At 33.7% G+C, this 25,701-nt stretch overlaps 1 protein-coding gene and 1 long non-coding RNA gene across 5 annotated transcripts; both read right to left on the reverse strand.

Annotated features, from left to right (window-relative positions):
• Positions 1-708: 708 nt before the first annotated feature.
• Positions 709-11,679, reverse strand: LOC129898612 (uncharacterized). 4 transcript variants are annotated; one of them, XR_008769407.1, is made up of 14 exons: positions 11,364-11,679; positions 10,718-10,855; positions 10,555-10,636; positions 6,475-6,551; positions 6,205-6,311; positions 5,204-5,336; positions 4,805-4,921; positions 4,611-4,702; positions 4,170-4,236; positions 3,990-4,068; positions 3,804-3,895; positions 2,785-2,928; positions 1,301-1,601; positions 709-1,034 (listed from the first exon to the last, which is right to left on the reverse strand). XR_008769407.1 is itself a non-coding variant. In XM_055973213.1 (13 exons), exons 1-13 carry the CDS (start codon positions 11,565-11,567, stop codon positions 1,532-1,534), a joined length of 1,380 nt encoding a protein of 459 aa, XP_055829188.1. In that variant the 5' UTR covers positions 11,568-11,679; the 3' UTR covers positions 1,089-1,531. The 4 variants fall into 4 exon arrangements, 3 of the variants coding, with proteins under 3 accessions (XP_055829188.1, XP_055829187.1, XP_055829190.1); XM_055973213.1 differs by lacking the exon at positions 709-1,034 and having other exon boundaries at positions 1,089-1,601; positions 2,807-2,928; XM_055973212.1 differs by lacking the exon at positions 709-1,034 and having other exon boundaries at positions 1,089-1,601.
• A 10,832-nt stretch (positions 11,680-22,511) lies between these two features.
• Positions 22,512-24,770, reverse strand: LOC129900497 (uncharacterized). The gene is made up of 2 exons (XR_008769632.1): positions 23,642-24,770; positions 22,512-22,920 (listed from the first exon to the last, which is right to left on the reverse strand). It is a non-coding gene; the product is annotated as an uncharacterized LOC129900497 (long non-coding RNA).
• Between the last annotated feature and the right edge of the window lie 931 nt (positions 24,771-25,701).

The following is a 25,701-nucleotide window of genomic DNA, read 5'->3' on the forward strand; positions in this document are numbered from 1 at the left end:
CAAATAAGGTAACGATTGAAGATGTCAAACAAATTAATGATGCTTCAAAGCAGATGGAGTTTGAGGGGAAAATAATTTTTCCAACACGAAGAGAAAACGAGGAAACAACAGAAGATTTTTCTTTGGAAGAAGAGCTAGTTGAGGGGGAGATTCCATCTCAAGAACCTCAACCACAACTTGAATCAATAACAACCAGCAAGCCAAAGAGAACAATAAGAAAGCATGTTCGTCTTATAGATATGGTGGCTTGTGCAGACTCAATTGCAACTGATGGCATTCCTACCATTTATAAAGATACAGTCCAAAGTTCAGAAGAAGATAAGTGGAGGATAGACATGAATAAAGAAATACAATCCCTCAATAAGAATCACACGTGAAACTTGGTCAATCTCTCTGAGGGCAAGAAAGCAATTTGGTGCAAATGGATATATGCAAAGAAAGAAGGATTTCCTAATCAAAAAGTTGTTTGCTACAAAGCAAGATTGGTGGCCAAAGGATGTGTTCAAAAGGAGGGAATTGATTATAATGAGACATTTTCTCCAGTCGTGAAACACTCTTCCATTAGAGTTTTGTTGGCTTTGGTAGCGCAGTTGAATTTGGAACTAGTTCAGTTGGATGTAAAAACGCAATGGAGACTTGGAAGAGAAAATCTACATGACTCAACCAAAAGGATTCAAAGTTGATGGAAAAGAAAATATGGTGTTCAAACTTGAAAAATCGTTGTATGGATTAAAACAATCATCTAGGCAATGGTACAAACGATTTGACAAGTTTGTGTTGCAGCAAAAGTACAGAAGAAGCAAATACGATCATTGTGTGTATTTGCTCAAGCTTGAAGATGGATCTTCACATTAATTCAACTAGAATCTTGTCAAATTCAACACCTATGCCCTATCCAAGTTATAATCTTTGCTTCCTCTTGGTAAATGAATTCGCAAAGTTGAAGAACAAAGTGTGTGTATATATAGGCACTGCTAATAAGAAGAGCATTCTTCATTCTACCTGCTTCGCGGCAACTCCACCCGCAAAAAGACCTGAAAGGGAATATATATATAATATGTGGGATTCACACTTAACTTCATTCCATGTCAAGCAAGACCAGCTAGGAACTGGGTAATACCGTAATAGAAAGGAAGATCAACAAAGAGAATTAAAAACGATACTACAAGTTTACAACATGCGACAATTTGTGACCGGACTAAGTAGATATCCTAGAAGCAAATTTTAATGCCACAACTACACAAGGAGAAAGCTGGAAACTGTTCATATCTACTACATAATATTAACCGCAGATACGTACATGCCATAAGGAGAGTAAAGTTCAACGCTATGAGTTGAGAATCTCAGTTATCTTCTGGATTTGCTGCTGAAGGACTCACTGAATGCATGTTTTTGAAACATTTGGGCATGATCAAGAGAGTGTGGCACCACATGATGCAAAAGCATTCACATCAGCAACTTCATAGCTTTATATAAACCTTTTTTGCATGAAGGAATCCAGCAACCAAACCCCAAAACAATATCTCAAGCATCACAAATACCAAGGTACCCCACTTCTTTGAATGAAATGCTGCTTGAATGAACCTTTCTGTAATGTCAACCTACATTCCATTTTATTTGTAACTTCAGATCTGATGAGAAGCATTATTTGATATAGGTACTATCTGTATATCTCTAAAAGCACCTAAGAGTATGCATTAAACAAACTTGGAAACCTAAATGAAGCAGTGAATGTGCTGGAAAATGATGCTATTTGATAATGTCTCTTACACAAAAAATGGAGAGAATATTGTTAACAAGAAATTTTTTGAATATATAGCGACTTGTGGAGAACATACAAGTATGAAAGTTAAGTGAATGACACCATAAATATCACTACGCTACCTGAGGGCTGAAGAAAAGCCATAACAGATGGGGAGAGAGGAGAGATGCAGAGTACTTGGAAGGGTAATCAGACTAGTTCAACTGGTAAAGAGGTCTCAGTTTCAAATGACACCTCCTCCCCATCCCACCTCCTTCCGCCAGAGTACCCATTTTACTGAGAATCCTCCAAATTCATACTACTAATTTATCCATCAGGATACAAAAACAGAAATATCTTTGATGTGCTCTAGTCGCCCTCAAGCTACTTTGAGTATCTTGCTAGTCAGTATTATCAAAAGCAAAAAGCGCAAAAAAGCTCTAGGGTCCATTGAGGCTTTAAGCGCAAAAAAGGTGTGAGCTTTAATGAAAAAAAGGCGCAAAGGGAGATAAAATACGAATGTATATGTTTAGTCCAAAACTAATAATTTATAAGCATGAATGACAAGTACATGAACAAAGAAATTAAAAAATAATTATGATAAAGTGAAATATCAATTGTTTAGTGTCGTCCCTTCAGAAGAGGTTCATTGGCAAGGAAAAGTATATCTTAGAACCTTGATAACGACACTGAAGCGCACATTAAGCGAGGCGAAGCGCTCAACACGTTTTGAGCCAAGCTTCAAGGCTTAAGCGCACCTTTGATAACACTGTTGCCAAGTCTCATAGGTATAGTAAGCTCAATCAGCTCACTGTTTTCTGATGCCTCTCTTGCATGTAGTATATAGAATAGTAGGTTAAATTAAGCCTCGATCATAAAAGCCCTCTCGCGCTCTCTCTCTCCCCCCCCCCCCCCTCTTCCACAAACACTGCTTGCCGGAAGAAGGTTCGTGGAGCAGAGCCTTGCAATTATCAGAAATAGCTCCTCAGAAGATGAGTAAGTTTACTAGAGAAACAAACATTTGATGGAAAGAAAATGATTACCAAGTTGTTTTCGGGTGAATACCAATAGAAACCTTGCAGTGCCTCGGGAAAGAGGTCACAAGCAGCCAAGGCATAGAGGATGAGAGCATTCATTCCCATCCACTGAAATAGTATCATTGGCTTCTGAAAACATTTGACATCAACCTGCACCGGCCAGATAGAGAATGCAAATTAATCCATTCCGTAGATCAGTAATATCATCATTTTACTCTAATGGTATAAAAGATTAAGGGAATACCTTTCCTATTTGATAGTCTACAAGAATGTGTTGTAACAGAATCAAAAAAATTGCAATACAGATACTGTATGAAAAGCATAAGTTTCTACTTCAAAATAAAGATGTTTTTTCTTCAGAAGCCATAAATCAGTGCCAGGAAAGCAATTACTAGATGATTTGACGGATACATGAAGGTATCAGGAAAAAAGTCTTGTGCACAATCTGCATTTCATTATTTGGTACCCTGTCTTGGAATCTTCCAGACAGCCATCTAATTGAATTTGGAAGTGCAGACTAAAGATCATACATTGCTTTAGAGAATATATAAATGTATCTGCTTTCAGTTAGACACTAGACCGTAATGCATCATGACCAAATACATTTGCCTTAATAATGATTGCACATTCTGAGTCTACCGCATTTTTAACCAACTACTTACCAACAAAATAGTCAACAATGAAATAATATTGACAACCTTGGTGTTTGCATGTATAGATCTTCTATAAACTCTGTAACATTAAAAGAAATTAAAAGTACTCTCCTGTTGTGAACATCAGTTTAATTCCATCTATTAACCTATCAGTCGCTTTTTCATTAAGTAGAGTATCTGACACAGTATGCTAATATCATCAACGCTCATTTCTAGCAGCTTCTCGGGCATCTTGCTCATTTTTCATTCTGCCAAATGTCGATGCAATAATATTTCTCTGTTTCGGTACATATCATTTTTTTGTAAAATTAATATCACAAAAGGATTATCTCATAGGAAGAGAAGATAACCAAAAAATCTAGTCAGGCTCACAATGTAATAAAGAACTACTAAGAGCAAACCGGATACTCCAGCCGTGATGAACATATAGCTCAATGTGTAAAGCGGTTTAGAAAGAGGAACACCTGGAGCATAAAAAATGTGCTGTGAGTGTCAGCTACAAAGCAAACATGTCGTGAAAACAAAATTCAACCCACTGTCATCAATAAAACAGCATACCTGCAAGCTCCAAGACATATCCTGCAAGTATTAGAAAGACAGAAAATACGGACCAAAAGATTACCCTCTGCATGTGATCCTATAGCAAAGATGTATATATATGAGAAAGAGGATACAGCAAAAACAAGAAGCAATTACATAGTTAGCAAATGTTTCAAAAGGGTATCATGTCATTCTTACTTTAACATGCACAAGAATGTGGCCGAAATGCAAGCCCACAAGGCACGTAATTGCTGCCATCAAAGAACTGAATAATTTCAATGAGGAAATAGAAAGATATGAGCTGGAAGCAATTAAAGTAAACCAAAGGAACATAATTTGATTAACATGAAAAAGAAACAGGAATTTCCAATCACTCTTAATCCATTGTGTAGTCTTTGGTTGATTTAAGCGCTAATCCTATGTAAAACAAATGGTACGGCAAAAGATATGTTACTTTATACATTGGTTAATGAAGTGAAAGAGATTGGTCGATCAGCCTACATGAATTAGTACCTCAAAAAAGCAAACCACGTCACAAAAGAAAGTCGTTTCCAATTGTGTAACTAGGCTTTAGCTAATAAAACTAAACCAGATGCAATCTGCTGGGAAAGTATATACAGGGCAAGGAGGATATTTTACCTTAAGATTCCTTCAGGGTCAAACGGAGCAAGGCACCATCCAGGTGCATTTGATGGTGGAGGTCCATAATCAGGAGAGTTGATACTGCATTCCTACCCACAGAAAATTATAAGAGAAAAACAATGAGAATAGAGATGTAAAGTTCAAATCCACAAAATCAGATTTTGCACATGAAAATTAAGTTCATAGAGAACCTTGGTTCTTCTGTAGACAGGACGTTGATAAAGGTGTTTTTCACCAAGAAGAAGCCTATCAATCAGACCAACCACATTGCAAGGAGGCTCGAGACTGCCCCTCACTCCACAGTTAACCTGTTAAAAATAGATATCATGACCTAAAGTAAGATCAAGAATGGGTCAATCTGTCACCCTGAAATGTGGCTTCACTTTCTCGCTTAAACTAGCACACTGACCTCCCAAAATAACCCCAAATTAACTTACTGAAGAGTCAGACTTCTAGGAAACTTAAAGTAAGGCATGTAGAGTGACAATTTAACATGTGTCTGGTGCTGAAAAAGAATGGTGTTTAATAGCCACCAGATAGAGTAACCCAAAGCACACTAAAATCTTGAAGCTCTTCAGAAAGATTCTTACAGTTTGAGTACTCAATCCATATCCTGAAACTGGTGATTCCATGTTAAGACTCGATATTTCAAAGAACCAGTCTGGAACATAGAGGCCATATAGCAAAATCAGGTACGACAAACCAATTAAGATTCCAGCCACTCTGCATATTGAGAAGCATATTAGCATAAAAAGAGAAAAGCTTCTCAAAGAGCATTACTTAGCACGGCAAACTTTATTCTTCATGAATTTACATTTTTCAAATTAGCATAAAGGCATAACTAATCAGATCTGGGATCTCATTACTCCTCATAACTATTATGAACATCATACAATTGCATAGACCCATATATCTGGACAAGAAAAAAGCTGAAAGAGTCATCATGTATTGGACCATGTCTCGGGAAAATGTGCAATAGGAAAACATATCCACTGAAAAGCTAATAAGTTTTGCTTAACCTGCATTTAATTCCAATAAGCACAATTTTAAGGGAGGAGATTTTCATTTGACTGATCTGGTCAAAGGACTGCCACTTAAGAAGTAGAAAGAACATAAGAAAAGAACAAATGTCAATCAGCTGTATTCCCAGAAACTGATGGATAGCCATTTGAATCACTAGAATATTGTTGTGCACTTCATGAACTCCTTTCTTTTTTTTCTGAAACTGGTAAAGTTGCACTTCATGAACTCCTTGGAATATCATAGATGTTTTTCCGCATGACAAGTAGTAATAATATCATTTACAGATTCTCAAGGGTACTAGTTCATCCACACGCTTAAGGATAAATATTCTGCTGCAACCACAAAATTTCAAGCACTACAAAAATCTTGAACGGATACGTGTGATATTCTCGACATAGGAAGACATGATTAAGAAAAACGAACACTTCAACTATGTGAATCAGCAACAAAAGGTTAAAATAAACCATCAATGAACACTTCAGCCATGTGAATCACCAACAGAAAGATTAAAATAAACCATGAATGAACCTAAAAGCAGATAATCCAGAATCTCAAAAGGTATACTTACGCTTGAAAGAAGTATCTCCTGGTAAATGCCTTTGATGAATCAACAGGATAATCATTTGCAAACCAAATTTCCAGGATTGAAGCAAATAAATAACCAATGGAAATCCTCTACAACAGAAAAGCACATAGAGTAATGCTAGAATGTCTAGCAACTTGAATACAAGTAAACCTAAAGGTTTTGATCTACCAAAGAGTATAGAAGACGGCCTGGGAATATACAACTTCAGGAAATAATCAATTAAGGAACACAAGCCATTGTCACACAAAGTACCTGTAACACTCCCATCCATCTAATTTTAGCAATATCAACTCCATAACTCAGGTTGTCGCGTCCATGGAAATACCCACCTAAGAATGAGTAATCATGGATTCAATGACTTGTAACATATATGAGCTTACATGCAGTTGATGGAACAATTTACATAAGGAAGGCTTTTTACTATTCCAGAATATCTAATTAGCTAATACTAACAGAAGCTCATGATGTCAAATTTTCAGTTCACGCAGGACAGAAGCAATTGATCCCTTTTTCCTCCAGGTGTTACCTCTCTGCACATTTCCTCCTAATGTTTTGTCAAAGCAATAAATCATAATCTTAATTTTGACAAAGTCAGCAAAAAGTTCCATTTACAAACAACTCTCTGATAATCAATAATATATGGCCTTGATAGTCAATAATATATGAATTCTTAATGCCATCCAAATAGAGGACGCAGTTTGAATAAGTCCACCGTGGTTGATTGTTGTACAGTGTTCACCCACCACCACCCTCGTTCAGGGTTAAGTTCATTATTCTTACTAGTTTTTGCCACCATTTTCCATCCACATTATCATACTCATCAATGCTTGGACCAGGAGGTCACGGGTTCAAGCCTTGAAAACAGTCTCTCGCAGAAATGTAAGGTAAGGCTGCGTACAATAGACCCTTATGGTCGGACCCTTCCCCGGACCCTGCGCATAGCGGGAGCTTTAGTGCACCGGGCTGTCCTTTTATTATCATACTCATCAATGCTTTTGCCAAAGCAATACCACAACAGAAACTTTGTTTCAGTCTTTCACATCAATGACTTCAACCTCAAATCTCAAAACTCGTATGATCATTTTCGATCCTCATTTTGTTGTCAAATGAATGAGTCTCTGCATTTAGTTAGCCTGTGTTGGGCCTCGAGTTGTAAATCGAGGGTCTGATTAAGTAAACAACATAGACGACAAAAAAACTGTAATAAGCCAAATTATACATTGTTATTTATATTGAGCCATGTTGAGCATGAAATTCTGAGCAAGCTTGACTCATTTGCAGTATAGCTGAGACAGTAAGATTCCTGTATTTTTTTCAACAAGGTAAGTAGGATGAACTTAAGTGAACAGGGCATTATTTTTTTATAAAAGTGATCTTCGGGCCAGCTTGCACATATATGAACTATTCCACCGTGTTAGAATTGAAATAGGAATAGGATTGTGTATATTGTCCTACTTGGAAAAGGATCATACTATAGCGTCTATAAATAGAGTTCACTGTAATAATATAGAATACACATTTCAATAATATTTTTCCAAGTCTTTATTTCTCACATGGTATCCGAGTATTGGTTAGAGACATCCGTGAAAAGAAAAAACCGCGAAGCAGTCACCAAGCATGTAATTCCGGCGACTATACCAGTTGTCTTGCATCATCCCTCTTTCGGTGAGTGTTGTGCGAAAACCAACACTTCCATTGGATTCAGCGAGCCCCCACGACTAAAACCCAGTCAAGTTTTCCAGCAGCACGCCGATAGATACTAGGGTTCGAGTGAGTGCATGAGTTCACGAGCCGCTGCGTGCTAGATATTCCAGCCAACTTTCGATGATTTTTTTCTTTGGTTGTGTTCGACGGTAATTCTGAGGGTAACCATCTGCATACCTTCTCATTACAGCCATCTGAACACTGTTTTTGGTGAACATTTTGATATCAGTGGTTTTGTTTCTTTTCCGGCATACTTCTCTGATTTTTTTTCTTACACTCTGGGGTTTGTTTGGAGTCTGCAGTGTACCAGATCTTTTTCCAGAGAAGTTTACCAAGAAATTCTGATATATACCCTCTGTCAGATTTTTGGATAGAACTTTCTTCCATCTCGTCATGACTCTTGGATGTGATATTTTTGGATCCAAAAACATGGGAATTAGAAGTTCAAGCCCTATGATAACTTCAGAACTGTTAATGGGAAATTCAAATTATTTAGCTTGGCTTCCTCAGTTGAGTTGTGGTGCAAGGGTCAAGGTGTTCAAGATGACTTAACGACATAGATGAAAACGCAAAGGTTAGTGAGGTAGATGAAAAGGCCAAACCACATCGGGAGAAGGTTGACGCTCAACTATGTAGTCTCTTATGGCAATCTATTGATTCCAAGCTGACGCCCTTGTTTCCCCCATTCCAGACATGTTATTTAGTTTGGGAAAAGGCTTGCGCTTTAAACAATAAAGATGTATCTCGTTTTTATGATATCATATCTCGGATGACCAACTCAAAGAAACGTGAATCAAATATGTCTATTTACTTAGGACAAGTACAATCAGTCATGGAGGAATTTGAGAGGTTGATATCAGCCACTACGAACGTTGAAAAATAATAGAAGCAAAGACGCACATTGTTTCTAGTTCTTTACACTTGTTGGACTTCCTACTGACCTTGATTAGGTGCGTGATTAGATTTTGGCCAGTCCTACGATTCCTACAATTGATAAAATATTCTCTTGTTTACTTTGACTTGTCGCACCACCCAAACACACTGTGGTCTCATCACCAACCATTGACTACTATGTTCTCACATCTCAAACCACAAAAAATCAAACATCTCAGTCTATGGAAAATCGATAAGGAGGATGTCATTTTAAAAAATCTCGACCCAAGTGTAGTTACTCTAATAGGCTTGGATACACTCGTGACGTATGTTATTCTTTGCATGGTCGACCACCCAAGGATGCTCAGATTGCTCGGACTGACACTGCAAGTAATCAAGGGTTTTCTTTATCTGAAGGGGAATATAATGAGTTCCTTGTGTATCGAGCAAGTAAGTAGACATCTCCATAAGTAGCCTCGATTTTCCAGCCTAATACTTTTGATATGGGTAATTCCTTTGCTTGTGTTTCACAGTCTAGTACCTTTGGGCCGTGGGTCGTGGACTTAGGTGCTTCTTGTGTTTCATGAAGAACAATTGATTGATTATCAATTTATAAGGGAGAAGTGCAGCTCTAGTTCACCTAGAGTATGTTCGAACAAGTGAGCAAGAGGCAGATTTGTTGACAAAGGGACTTCGAGTAGTTCAACATTATCACCTATTATCCAAGATAGGTGTTTTGAATGTTTTACCACCACCTAGCTTGAAGGGGGTGTTGAAATGATAATGTGGAAGTAAGTGGCATACTTGTAAATACAGTGAACTACGAGGATATTAGTCAGTTAGGCCACTAAGTCAGTCAAAGTTCACTTGAGCAGTTAGTTGGTTGGTTATATATGTATCCTAGGTAGGATTAGATATTTTCTTATCCTTTCGTAAATCGTAATTAATCTTTACTTCTTCAATGCAAGCAGTTGATATTTTGTTCTCTGTGTTGGCTTCCATATCGATTCCATCAAATCTAGCATTTCGTCTCACAAATGATGAAATTTAACTAAGATGGTTCAGAAATGTAAAAAGAAGATGCATATGCATGGATGCCTTAGTGTGGAGGTGTGAGAGGTTGGCTATGAATAGTTTCAGGAGAGATAGAAGTAGGCCGAAAGAGTATTGAGGAAAGGTGATTAGACAGGAAATGACGCAATTGCAGTTTATCGATGACATGGTCTTAGATAAGAGGTTGTAGAGCACACAGATTAGGATAGAAAGTTAGTAGATAGTAGAGTGTTGTCTTGCTTATCCTTCCATATTGGTAGTCGTAGTATTTCTCCTGTAGTTTCTTGGCCTTCAATTTATGTTACTAGTATATCGACTATCGCACTTTTTTATTACAGCTGTTGTTCTTTTTTTTTCAAAATACATTGCCATGCTTTCTATAGTATTTGCCATGATTTCTACACTTATATTATTTCATTTTCAATCTGCTTTTCCTTGGGACGAGGGTGGAAACAACCTATCTACCTCTCTACCTCTCTATGTAGGGGTAAGGTTTGCATACACTCTACTTCCCACTTGTGGGATTGTACAGGGTATGTTGTTGTTGATAAGTAGAAAATGAAGGCAGAGCATAAGTTGAACATAGTCATTTCTCTTCTATGTACACAATGCATTTCGCAAATAACACTTAAGGGTTAAGATCATCTTATTTTTCCTTCTCAGTCTCTCTCTTGGGTTGTGAGGTGCTTGAAAATGGCATACCTTGAAGGAACACTCCCAAAATAAAGAGCTTAACTGTCCTCAGTAAGACTTTCTTTGTAGCCTGTGGTTTGCTGGAAACTTTCTGCATCAACAAGGGATTGTGTCTCATCACTGTTGGAATCGAAAAAATTGGAACCTAACAAAAGAGCATCATGAATGATACCTTGAATACTAGACTTGCAGAAACACCAACGATAAAGAGGAAAAATGGCATCACAAAGTCAGCAAGGGTCACTCCAAACCACGGAGAGTGGTTTATGGACGGGAAAGCCTTTCCAGCATCATCAACCAAAATCATCAACTGTCAAACAAACCACATAAAGAAAAATAAGGTGAAGAAGGAAGGAGATTACAGTAAGTAAAACAACAAAGAGAATAAAGCACATGAAATCGCTCAAGACACATCATTTAACAAGGGAAGATCAAAAGGAAGGACAAGTTTATGATACAGGCTAGAATCACAAACAGACACGTTAGAAATTTTCAAAATTCCCCTTAAGTTCTTCCATTAACCTACTGGAAGATAGTTGCAGAATTGCATTTCTAACATTCGATTTGGTTGATTAGGTGGTGTTTGTGCAAATAAGCACAATTCAGAAGGCAAAATCACACAAAAGTACAAAAGTACAAAAGTACGTTTTCTTCTCTTCCAATAATTTTGGCAAGGTGCTTTGCAGGAAAGCTGTAATCAGGGGTTTCATCAATCATCATAGAGATTTAAACTGGAAAAACAGGAACTACAGTAGTAAATAAATTAAACTTTAGAAATGGCCGGCCGCCGGAAAAGAAAAAATTCAGAGGAAGCATACAGCGATGGTAAGGCCTCTAAAGACATCGAGAGAGACTAAACGTTGTTTGGGATCACTGGACGTAGGTTTTGATACGGCGATCTCGTCCAACGACGAAGAGACTATTTCTCCATCCCCAGGGTGCGAGTGCGACGATTCAGCCGAAGAAATGCAAAGAAGCGGAGCTCGTTCGCCAGGATCTGTGACCACCGTAAGCGACGACATCCCTCAAGCTGCCAAATACTCAGCTGAAGTTAGTTGACTACTCCAACGTCGACTAATTTGCAGTGTAAGTGCAACTTCCAATATTTATACTTATTTTGTTTTTTTCCATATTCAATATAGGGCACTACTAGTGCTAGGACCATTAGAGTAGTTTATTAAGTTAACAAAGCTCAAATTAGAGATCTAATCCATAATGTTGATGGAACCTTTTTTATCTTTTGTTTGAAAAATTTACAATAAACATAAGAAATTTTAATATTTAATACTTTAAAATTACACTATTTTGTAGTGTTGAAGTTTATAAGAAGAGTATAATATTGTCATTAATCTCTTGAAAGATACAAACTAATTGTTTTGAGTCATGTAATTTCATCAGCCAACTAATGGCAGATGAAAAGAATCACGAAATTTGTTAACTAAAATTTCTTACATCTATAGTAGAAAAGTTTTGAGCTTTAACTTGTTATGTAACATCTTACTCCTTGGAAAACATATTTGGATGTTTTCTATTATAAATTGAGATATGTTTTCGAAAACCCTTTCTTATAAGTAAACGTAGTAAGGATCGTTTGATATAGTGTGTTAGCAAAAATAATGCATGCATTAAATTTGTATATTAGTAGTACTTTGTTTGGAACATTTTTTCATGGCATGTATAATTAATGCAAGCATAACATAATAACATTTACAACACGTCGTATAGGCACAGCCAAAACAAACTTATAAATAACACACATACATATGTCTATAGACCTCTAAGAGTAAGAACGATAATATATGGCGGAACAGGGCCCCCGTCGTACCCCTGAATAAACAAATATATACATAACAGGTTTAGTACCAAAAGTTAGGCTCTGATACAATGGAGCTTCTCCCCAACTCGTGAGTGGAATCCTAAGCTGGCGGATCCCCAGAACGTGCGTCTGTACCTGTGGGCATGAAACGCAGCCCTCCCCCCCCCCCCCCCGAAAAGAGGGGGTCAGTACGACATGTACTGAGTATGTAAAGTATAAAACATCATAAGGAGATTACAGCTGACATAGGGATGCAGGGGACAAGTATAACATTTAACAGAGTACTGTACCTGCATCTTATAAAATAAAGTCATGTATACCATCGTCACATACCGTACCCGGCCCGCTCGGGGACTCGGTGTTACAAATACATCATTCTATCATCATAGGCATATATATACTATTAGCATTGTGGAACGTACAGCCTAATCCATGTATATAGCAGGTTAGTGCCGAGGAACGTACTGTCCGATCCATATACAGTATAATAGTGATGTCGAGGAACGTACGACCTGATCCATATATAGTATAATAGTGATGCCGAGGAACGTACGGCTCGATCCATATATAGTATAATAGTGATGCCTAGAAACGTACGGCCCGATCCATATATAGTATAATAGTGATGCCGAGGAACGTTCGGCCCGATCCTTATATAGTAAAATATATCGAGGAACGTTCGGCCCTATCCCTATATAGTAAAATATGCCGAGGAACGTTCGGCCCGATCCATATACATATATATCATACCCGACCCATTATGGAACTCAGTGAAAGATGTATTACATTATGCACGAGTAGAGTAGTGCATAACCATATGCAAATTACATCATTATCTGAGACCCCATAGAGTAATCAAGCGAACCCTCACTTGAAAATCAGGGTAGTAATCATCTTAAGTACTCTCTAAAGGTCATTAGGAATCATATCAAGTGGAGCCTCAGGCATCATAGACGTGCATCAAGGTAATGCTACACAACTTATGCAATTAGAGACATTTATTATCATAGAGCCTTTAGGAATAGGAGGCCATAAACCCATTAGAATTTGGAAATTTAGGAAAACTCATAAAATTAAAGTTGTAGATAATTGAAATACCTTTCCAACCATAGGTCGTGGGCTTATATGCGACATCGGAATAAAAAGTAATGGATATTTTAAGACAAAAAGGTTAAGCAGGGTGGTGATTTTAGGCCCAACCCGATTCCAAGTCGGGTCAGGCCCATTTTCTCTAACCTTTAAAGGATAAGTTCAGCTTATTTCTTCAATTTTAGACCATAACTTTCCAGAACATCATAGAGAAAGAGAGAAAGAGAGAGCTTTTAGGCTAAGAAGCCATTTTCGACCCAAATCCGAGTCCCGGATTTTGAAGCTCGTGAAGAGAAAGGCGTTGCACGTTGCATTGTCTTCACTTTGAGCTAAAAGTCAGTGAAGAAGGAGTGTATTGAGGTGGTTGCTTTACACTTAAGGTAATATTGAGGTTCCTTTTCCTTGTTAACAAACTAGTTTAGATATTTAACGGATTAAAACGGAGGAAGAAGCGTTATAAACTTGTTTGTTGCTTTATTGAGACTTATGGATTAGGGGTTGTTTTGATTGGATTAAATGGGTGTAATTTGTTAATTTATGATGTAGAATGATTGTTGATATTGTTGTTAATAAGTTTTTGTTGTCGAAATTGGGGGAATAAACTTTGGTTGCAAACTCGTTTTTTGATAGGACTTCAGTTAGTAATTTTAGTATAACTCCTTGTGTAAAGCTTCGTTTCGAGTGATTCAAGATGTTTTGGAAATATATTTCATAGGTATATAACTTTCATTTGGGCTTTAAAACTCAGTTTTGCTTGTATATTCTTGAAAAAAGGTGATGAAGTATAGGGGAGGTGCTGCCCAAATTTTATTTTGGAAATCCTACATGGACTACTGTTGATATTTTGGGCATATCTTTTTGTAAATAATTGTTGTAGGGGTGATTCAAAATTGTATGCGACCCTAAGACAAATGTCTATAACTTTCATTAAGGCCACAAAGCCTACCTCCCCCATTTACCCCTTCGAAATAGAGAAACAATACAAGATAGTAGGCTGTCCAGAACTCTTGTTTTGAGAGTTTGGACTGATTTTCATTGATTTCATGTTTAGTTTTGATATGATGAAACTGTTAAACTTAAGTAGATATTTGATTGTGTATTTAATGTGTATATGCGCTTTTACCAGCTAAGAGGAACTGTTTGACAAAGTGGATTTTGGTTGGTCTATGGCGTATAGGAATAAAGCTCCTCGAGTTGTGGTAGAACTTGTTATGTGCTAAAACGCCAAGGTTCGTGTATAAACTTGAAGTTGGAATATTTTATTTTCTGAAATTTAAAGTAGTTTGATGAGTTGTTTCCTTACTCCTTGTCTTATATTATGGTATGACTATTATCTTAAGTACTGCAAAACTTTCACTAAATCGCCCATTGTACGAATTGCTTGATCATTTTGCATTATTGTTTGTCACGATCCAACCCCGTAGGCCGCGACTGGGGTCTGATCTGTACCCCCGTATACATACCTATACGATATAAGAACTATATACCAGAACCCCTATGGGTGATAACATATGTGCATACATATAGTCTCTTTCATTTACATCATGTCATGAAAGGGCATGCAAGCCGACAAGGCTGCCTTAACATAAGAACATTTGCAATATGTCGTGTAGGCACAACTAAAACAAACATTAAACAACCCACGTACATATGCTTAAAGGTTTCTAGTTTCTCTGTTTTCATCAGGTAAATTTCATTAGATGGTCATATAACTTTGAGCTTTTCACTTAACTATATATTTTTTTAATATAAATATCACAAAATATTGTCCTTACAAAAACAAAGATCACATTTGTCGGAAAATCTAACTTCTTGTGAGTAATCCCTTTTTTAATATGTTTTGTTATACCCCATTTTAACTCGAGGGCAAACGGTGTACAACATATTGATGATTCCTAAATTATTTAATTTTAAGGAGTCGCCACCTAATTATTTTTAAGGTAAATTAGGATACCTAAATAATTGATAAATTTAATGCTAAAAAATGATCTCCGATCAGTGGTCTACTTAGCTTATGAGATTCTAGATAAGGGTTCTAGTTATCCTAAAGGGAAGGAGTTAGGCATCCTTCAAGATTCGTTAAAAACGATTACCGGCCAAGCTTAGGTTAAATGATTAAAATTATAAAAAGGTTGCTCAAAAGTTTTGAAAATAAAGCTTAGTAATTACATGCGAAAAAGATTTTCGAACTTGAAATTATTAGGCGAATATTATTTTGCACATGAAATAAGTGAATGTTTAAATGCGCTATATATTTTTTAGTAATTAAGCCTTAAAGAAAAATATTGGTTTCTTTTATTATGATGAACCATTTTAATTAAAGTTTCACAAACCTAAATATCTATATAATGTTATCTATTGCATTAGTGAGAACATATTCGAATTATAAAAGCAAATTTAACATGTAATGATAATAATAAATAATACTGATAAAAATAGTAATAGTAATAATAGTAATAGTAATAATAGTAATAATAATAATAGTAATAATAATACTAATGATAACAACAATAACAACAACAATCATAATAACAATAATGCAACAATAACAATAACAATAATAATAGCCATAATAATAATAGCAATGATAATAATAATAATCATAACGATAATAATAATAATAATAAAGTATAATAATAACGGTAGTAAAAATATATATATATAATAATACAAAAATAATAATAATAATATGATAAATAATAATAATAATAATAACAACAGTAAATAACACCAACAATAATAATAAATACAATAACGATAATAATAATAATAATAGTAATAATAACGATAACAATAATAATAATAATAATATAACGGTAATGATAATAAAATATAATGATAATAAAATATAATACTAATAATAAAAAAAACAGTAAATAAAAATACTAATGATAATAATGATAACAAAAAAATAATACTAATAATACTACTAGTAATAATAATAATAATATACTAATAATAATGATAATAATAATAATAATAATACAACAATAACAATAACAATGAAAATAATAATAATAGCCATATTAATAATAACAGCGATAATAATAATAATAATAATAATAATAATAATAATAATTAAAAAAAATAACAAAAATAACGATAATAATAATAATATAAAAATATAATAATAATGGTAATAATATATATATATATAATAATAATAATAATAATAATAAAAATACATTAACTAATAATAATAATACTAACGGTAGAATAAAAATACAATTACAACTACTACTAATATTATTATTATTATTATTATTATTATTATTATTATTATTAATAATAATAATAATAATAATAATAATAAACAGTAAACGAAATGCACTAATGATAATAATAATAATAATATCAACAGTAAAAATAAAAATACAACTACTACTACTTATAATATTAGTAACGAAAACAATAATAATAATAATAACACAATAATGATAATAATAACAATAATAACAGTAAAGAAAATATACTAATAATAATGATAATAATAATAATAACAAAAATAATAATAATAAGGATATCGGCTCCATGTGAAGGAATGAAGACTACATCGAGACTCCATTTTTGCTCCCAAAACATTCATGCAAATAAGAAGAGAGTGACGAAATTAGGAAGCTAGCATTTTTAGGACAATATTTAAGCATAATGACAACAAAAAAACAAAGGAACATGGAATAAATATTACCTGTTACAGGGCAGTGAACGGGGATGATTTGGTCATGAATCTACCCTCATTTTTAAGTAAATTCAAGTGCAAATTCAGAAAGAAAATTCGAGAATTTTTGTAAGATATATTTGAATACGAGTGTAGGAGTTTTTGTCTATGCCAAAAATCTATCCCAATTTCTCCGCCCTGCTTCTCTCCGTTTTCTCTCCTCTCCTGTCCGTGTAAGCCCCTTTGTTGTTCTGTTTAATCCCTCTATTTATAGGGGTATGCGGATTAAGTAAAATAATAAAAGAAAATGGATGATTAAAATAATGCGGAGTGGATAAATTAATAAAATAATGCAAAATGGGCGAAAATATAAAATAATGCGGAACGGCGGAAAAATAATAATTAATACGAAATGGGCGGAATATTTAAATAATGCGGAATGGACGGATTATTAAAATAATACGGAATGAATATTATAAAAATGCGAAATATATATATATATATATATATTCGGAAGAATATATATGGGGACGCGTGGTATAAATTAATGTTATTTATTTTTATTTTATTAATTATTTATTTTAAAAATAAAATCGGATGTGAATATATATATATATATATATATAAAGAAATGGGGAATGGAGAGGACAAAACATGTTTAGTTTATTAATATGTGTACGTATATATATATTTTATTTTATTTTTTTTGAAAAGTGGGAGGGGACACATTTTGCTTTTTTTTTAATTTTTATTATTTTATAGGATTAGGGGGGGGGGGGGGGCACATGGGTAGAATAACTATATATATATATAAATAAATAAATAAAAATGGGAAGAAGGAAGCGTGATTTTTTTTTTTGAAATAGTGTCGGTTAGAGGGTATATATATATATATATATATATATATATATATATATATTCTGGAAAAGAGATATAATATTAATATGGGTATATGGGCAGGGGACAAGCGTGGAATAAAAAAATGGTATAGGGATATGGGAAGGGGGACAAAGCATGAGTATAATAATATATATATTTTATTTATATTTTTTATTTTAAAAAAATCGGATGAATTATTTATTATATATATATTTTTATTTTTTTAAAAAGATAATCGGATAAGTGTTTATATACGAAAAATAATAATAATAAAAAAATTGTAAAGTCCATAAATTGAGAAATTATCTTATTGCAACAATGTGTAAATTAATTTATCTGCGGTATATAGATAGAATGAGATGTAAAATTGGGGGATGATATAAATAGTATAATTTAAAAAAGTTGTTAATATAGAATTAATTATATGTTATTTAGGGGGAAAAAAAAGTGAAAACGTAAAATTAATTAGTGAATTTGGTTATCAAATAAGATGAATTAATATGAACTAATTAGTGAGCTTCTTAATTTTTAACAAGAACAAAATAATTAACATTATTGTAACTAATTATTAATTTACGAAATATTTAATAATAACAAATAAATAATCTTTTTTATAAGTCAATTTTAAATATTACTAAAAGATAATAACTATATAACAAAAATACATATGTTATGAAGATGATAAAAAATATTTAAAATACACTTGAAAATATGCATGGTTTTATAAAAGCTAATTATTTTAATTTGTTTAAAATTGAAGAAAGCTAGAATTAAAATAATTAATTTGAAATGTGAGTCTATTAATTAAGTCAAGCTAATTAACAAAATATTTAGTAAAAAAAATCTTTTTGAGATAATTTTCAAATATATAATAAAAATATTAATGTTCAATAATTATTATATATATATACCAAAATTATTTTAAAATAATAATATATATGTATTTTTATTTATTTATTTTAAAACAAAAATTACGTTGTGGATGGTCAAAATTGGGTGTCAACATGTTTTATTTTTTATCTTTATAATACAAATTCAATTAAAAATACTAATCATAGCTGATCCAATACAAAACCCAAATTTGTTGGAAAATAATCTTTTACTCTTTTTTTATTTTCTACTTTTGGTTGAACAAATTCAATTAAAAAGAACTAATCCAATTCAATCCGACCAAAATCCATATGCAAAGATTAAAATACTCTCATTCTTATTTAGAGTTTTGCTATATACGGAGCATATCATCTGCCATATCAATTATATTTGACAGTAAAATTTAAAATTGTATCCTCCCTTTATTTGAAAAGAATAAAGATATATTATTATTGTTTTCAATTAGAGATTTCAAAGTTTCTTTTGATCGAGCATTGCAGGTCATATCCCTTCTTTAAATTATTATTTACTTTAATGTAAGTATTTAATCGGGAATAAAAATATAAAATCAGTTCACGCATATATGGTTTGGTTTATAATAAGAAATCCGAAAGGTTGAAGTTATAATAGTTAATAAATTAATTTTAAGACATGAAGTTATAATAGTTAATAAATTAATTTTAAGACATACTTTGAAGTTGTATGTTTGAAGGGCGAACTGTCACTCAACTTTTAATGGGCTTATAGTTACGCTAATAGTTGCATGAAGTAATAATTTGAAATTTTTACATAAATGAACTCTTTTAAATTAATAATTACTCTTTTTTAAGATATTTTTTAATTATGATCTATAGCATATTTATCTTAATTAATAACTAAAATCACTCAATTATCCCCCCCTCTCTCTCTCTCTCTCTTTCCCTCTCCCTCTCTCTCCCCCTCCCCCCCCTTTCTGCGTGCTTCTTTTTCTTTTTTTTTTCTATCTATTTTTCTCTTTCTTTTTTCCTTCTCTCTTTTTTAAATAATAACTAATTATCCTAATTTAAATAGTATCGAAGCGTTTAAAATTCACATATAATACTTATAATATATTTGTATTAAAAATACTTTAATTATATATTCACCACATTTATTGAAAGATGCCTATAATATGTATCATTTCTATAATATTCAATTCAAAATTAAGTTTTAAATTAAAATTAATTAATTATTCAAAACACATAAATTGTTATGTCGATCGACACGATCACCGTGATATTCAAAAGAACATAAATTGATGTGGACCGACAAGATCACTATGATATCTAAGCAAGTGGAGCATGAACATGTAAGTATGCAAAATAGCAACTCCACAAGTAACCCGTATATAATCGTATCTCCTCCATACCACAATCATAATATCACGATCAATCCGATCATCACGAGTATTCGATAATCATAACATTATATACAACCATCTCATATGTCCCATCTTGAAACAGAATCAATGTCACCCAAATGACTCTTCAATAACACGCTAGATTCAAAATCACAATCTTAAGAATCCATGCAAAAAAAAAAAGAATAGTCTTAACATAACTTGAATTCAAACTTAAACAACGTGATGTAGATAATAAAAAAAATTCGATGATCAAATATCACGTTTGCTAATTTTCCTCACAAAAATCCTCTTAACGTGAATGAGAATATATATAACAGCATATTGTAAGAAATATTTGTAGCTTGTTTTTCATAAAAAAAATAAATTAAAATTAATCATATATTGAGCTGCTACACGTATATACTAGAAAAAAACTTGGCCAACATACATTAATCATACCTACTACATACATATATTAAAAAAAGTAGTATTCTAAGGGGGGGGAATTGAAGTAAAAATAAATTTTAGGAATTGTTATTCATCTTCATTTTCACATGGAATTGAGGTGGCGATGACACATAAATCCTTATTCCATTACGTATGCATTCAGATATTACATAATATCGTGGTACGTGAAAGTGGAGATGGCAATGCAACATAAATTCTTATTCCACTACATACACATTCCAATATTGTATAAATTCGTGATAAAACACAATAACCTTTACAAAAAACATGTGCCCAAAAAAGCATAACTTTAGTTTCTAAGCACTACAATAAATTCTAAAAATACTACACAATTCATTTCTTTTCATCTTTTTTTTTTTGCACAAATTTTTGAAGTTATGCCCATGTGACAATTTCTAAAAGACTTATATCCAACTGGGTATGAGTAAAAAAAAGGGCAGCCCGGTGCACTAAGGCTCCCGCTATGCGCAGGGTCCGGGGAAGGGTCTGACCACAAGGGTCAAGAGAAAAAGTATTGGAAAAAAAAAAGACTTGAGGGCAATTTGTACGGTCTTATAATTATTCATGTTTTTTCCCCTCTAAAAATGATGATAAAGACATGCTCAAAAAGCATCAACACTAAAACAAATTCTAAATATACTGCACAACTTATCATCTTCTTCTTCTTTATTTTTCTTTGTATAATCTAAAATGCTGAGTTTAGTTTTGGCTTACAGTCTAACTTGTAAAATATTATGATACAAAATATAAATTAATGCCAAGCAAAAAAAAGTAATTTGCTATTTCAGTATCAAGGATATTTTCATCCACTTTTTTTTGGCTTAAAGTATTGAAGGACAAAAATAACATACCACCCCAAAAGACCACTCCAAAATAGAGGCATTAGTGTTAATGACCCAAATTAGTATGGTTCGATTTTGGTTAATAAAAATGAACAAACCGAAAATCCAAACTGACCATCGAGGTATCAAATATCCAGTGAAATAATTGAGGTTTATATAAGTCAGTCCAGACACCACCATGTGGAAGAGATTGTATCCTCTACTTCCCACAAATAGAATGAGACTGATATATGAAAGTATATGCTGCAGGATGAATTTTTGCACAGGATAAAGAGATTATAAAAGTAAGTTTGTCGAGCCATGTGCAATTGGAACAAAATAAGCTACTCAGAGCATTAGGACAAGTTTATTTTTCCCCAGACTATAGTTTAAAACAAAAGTTAAACCCTGTAACATCAGAATTCCCAACGAAACCGCACAATTCATATGCTTTTGCCAAGTATTTCAGCCCTATATGGGAAGGAGGTTCTTCCAAGTCGTTGCTATTGTCTAGGCTATAGGGCTAATTTCAGTTTTCAGCCTCTTAGAATTATCTGAAGCCACCTTCGACGTGATACATGTGCTGCAAACCAAAAAAGAGTTTGAGAAATTGTGTAACATAAATGGAAACGACGTGATACAAAAGTAGCTACCAAGAATGTGAGAAAATGTGTATCATAGAGGGATTTAAAAGCTTGTTCTATATTATTACTGAATACTGACCTGATTGAATTTCTTTTCTTTTTTTCTTTTTTTTCAAAGACTATTAGATGTCAAAGTATATAGAGACTGATATAGAAATACAAGTGACAAATGAATGAATATGGAAGGTTAATTTTTACACATTTTCTCCAACGCAAATGGCCCCTAAAATTTGCAAAGTAATTGGAGTACATAAGTTGACAGAGTTGGGATCACTTTCATTTCCAATGATCCACTGCTATTAGTAAAGCAGTGATGCTTAACATAGGTAACTACATCATTTGTGTATAAGATCATAGCTCATTCAAGAAAACTATTCACATTTCACAAGGGTTAATTATCAGAGAAAGGTCCACATTCAAACCAAGATACATCGAGTTCTTTGCAGAACAAGAACCATTACAATGTCCAGTAACATCATAGATCCAAACCCCCATGAACCACCCAGATTACTCAATTTCACTTCACCATCCAATACAACCACCCAAGTATAATCAAAAGCCTGTGAGTCGTAGAAATAGAAGATTACAAGCATTGCAGATTCCAAAACATTAAATTCTATCTAAATGAGCCAACTAGCAATCTGTGCTCTTAAACTCAATTTGCCATAGTAGCACTGGGTTGAACTATTCCTTAGAGGTTCAAAAAGAAAGTATTTTCAGATCCCAACCACATTGCTGGAAAAGAGACATCCAATAGGAATTTGGAATCACTGCAAAATTAAGAAGACTAAGTATAAATCAGAAAATGGAATTCTCAACAATTAACTGTTATCTACTGATCTTGGACCTGTTGGTGACAGTTGTGGAGAAGTTGGATCATTTTGGCCAACTCTAAGCTAGACATTAGATAAATAACGGCCTAGTGCAAGAAATGAAAGAAAGTATGACATAGTTTCTGTGGTCAAATGATGTCTCTTTACATTAACAAGTGTGAAGATTAATTTCCCTGGATTCTTAGTTCCGTGCACATATGGACTTTCTAAGCTTCACTTGTTATGAGAAGGGAACTTTTTGACAATCTATAATTTTAATTCTTATGAACAAAATCAAACTGCTATGGCTAGAGCTTCTAACTTTCGACATAAAGGAATACATGCAGAGAGTTCCATCATATGAATTTGGACCAGAAACAAGAAAACCAAAAGAAAAGGAGAAAAAGGAAAATAATAAATGAAAAGAGAAGAGGAAAGCCACATAAACGTTATTCTGGGAATTATTTTAAGAATGGAGGAGAGAAGGAAATCACAGATGCAGCCGCAGGGCAAATCACCCCCGAGCTCGAGGAGCGAGAAGTCCAAAGGGGAATTGGAACTGTAGAAGTTATCATGGGGACTATAACAAGGTAGTAACCAGAGAAAAAGGGACAGGCACCATCATTTACCCCACTTTCACATAGACAAGTAAATGGAAAAGGAAAGAGTGAAAACTTACCAACTTTCAAGACTGATAAACATCAGGAAGGCGGAGACCCACACTTGCAGCAGATTTACCCAGCACTTTCGTCATCTCATTGGATCTATCCACTGCAATGTTGTAAGAAAATAATAGGTCCTGACGAAACAAAGAAAGACACGTGATTCGTAAACTGCAATAGTAATATCCCCAGGGGCGAGGGCGTTCACCCGAACTCCGTCGGCAAAAAATTACACCGTATATTCAAGGTGTTTCTTTTATTTTTAGTGTGTATATACAGATTTTGAATCCTCTGAACACAAGACTATAGGTTGAGTCAGTGGTTTTGGGGGTTTAAAATTTACTTTGAGGTTCCAAATTCAAATTCCAAGCACTACATTTTTATTTTTCGAACCCCCTTAGTGAAATTCTGGATCCGCCACTCAATATCCCTATGACTCCCTTTATTTCGTTTCAACTTTATGGTCAACTAATATTTAATAAAGAATAAAACCACATGATATACATAGGCTCTATTAGAAAAACAAAACTTCAGTGATATGAATATGCAGCATTAATCAGAAGATACAATTCATTTCAAATTCAAAGCCAAAACATTTGGTAAGTGATAAGCGTTAGGATTATGCCCATGAGTGGAATATGAATACCATAGGAGTGTCATTCAGAATTGGAGAATCTAGAAAAGGAAGATGAGAAAAAAAAGATCTGTATTTCTGATGCATAGAAAACTCTATCCGTGTTGATAAGGTATTGAATTTGTAAGATGGTTGTCTGACAAAATGACCCAGCTGGATTGCTATGTCTTAAAATCAAGGTTAAGCAAGAAAGGCCTATTTTTGGGGGGGGAAAGGAAGAAAAACATAATAAAATCTTTTTCTTGTCCCTTCTATTTTTTATCACTTAAAACAGTATACACCTCTACATTTTGATCCAATTAAGGATTTTTGTTTACCCCCAACAAAGCTTATCATGTAATCCCCCTATATTATAAGAAGTTTCACAAATAGTAATATCATTACTTTTCAGTTGTAACAAAAAAATATTTTATACTCTGCTGATATATTGACAGAGTTGACCCTATTAATGCTTTTCTGATGGTATCAATACCATGCCACAATATAAAACTCATGAGCACCTTCTTAACAACACTTACATTGATGAAGAGTTCATATTACATCACCTTCATATAAGAAGCTTTTGATTGTTGTGGAATAACATAGTTAGCAATGAAATGGACGATGCGATGTCCAAACTTTTTTTTTATGATGACCGTGGTGTCCGAGCCAATTTTCGCGCACCTCGACTAATTCCACGAGATACTTGCCACCTCCCACCAGCAACGGGTAGTATCAGGTAATTGTATCCACCAAGAAGGCTAGGACAGATAGAAAGAATCACCTAGTATTTTTTGTCTCGACCTCACAGCTTTCAACCACTTCATTGAGCTCTAGGCCACACCCTTGTGTGCTGCTATGTCTGAACTTTTTTGATACATTCTTTACCCATATAAAGCATGGACATGTAAACAATTTAATCCTACACCCTTGCTTCACACAGCTTAGGATGACTATAATCTGACATAATAAAAAGTGGCTAGTACAACGCAAAAAACACAAAGCAATGAAAATTGTAAATATCTAGAGAGGTGAAGCTAACCTTATGATCGTGGACACTGCTGAGAAGGTAAGTATAATTTTGAGCAAGCTTAATTCTTTGTTGGACAAAAGAAAAGTCTTTTGGGTATTCAAGATTTCTATTCTTCCTGAATTCTTCCTTTATAAAGTCATTGAAATGAACCTTGTGTTCTTCCTTCCCTATATGCTTTTCCACTGCTTTTAGTAGATTTCTATACACCATTCTTAAACCTTCAAAAGAACCCATCTCTGCAAAATCCCCAAATAACCATCTTAGCTTAGAAATTTGACCAGCACTCAAAAAATAAAAATCCAAACATTGCGCTATATAATATTGGGCCAAAAAAGGAAAAAAAAAACATTGAATTTTTTTGATAGTTTTCAATGATTTTTAGCACAAAAGAATTTAGAAGATTGTTAGCCCCATTTTTGATAAATATGATA

This window comes from Solanum dulcamara, chromosome 8 (assembly GCF_947179165.1).
Source record: "Solanum dulcamara chromosome 8, daSolDulc1.2, whole genome shotgun sequence".
In the NCBI taxonomy this organism is placed as follows: Eukaryota; Viridiplantae; Streptophyta; class Magnoliopsida; order Solanales; family Solanaceae; genus Solanum; species Solanum dulcamara.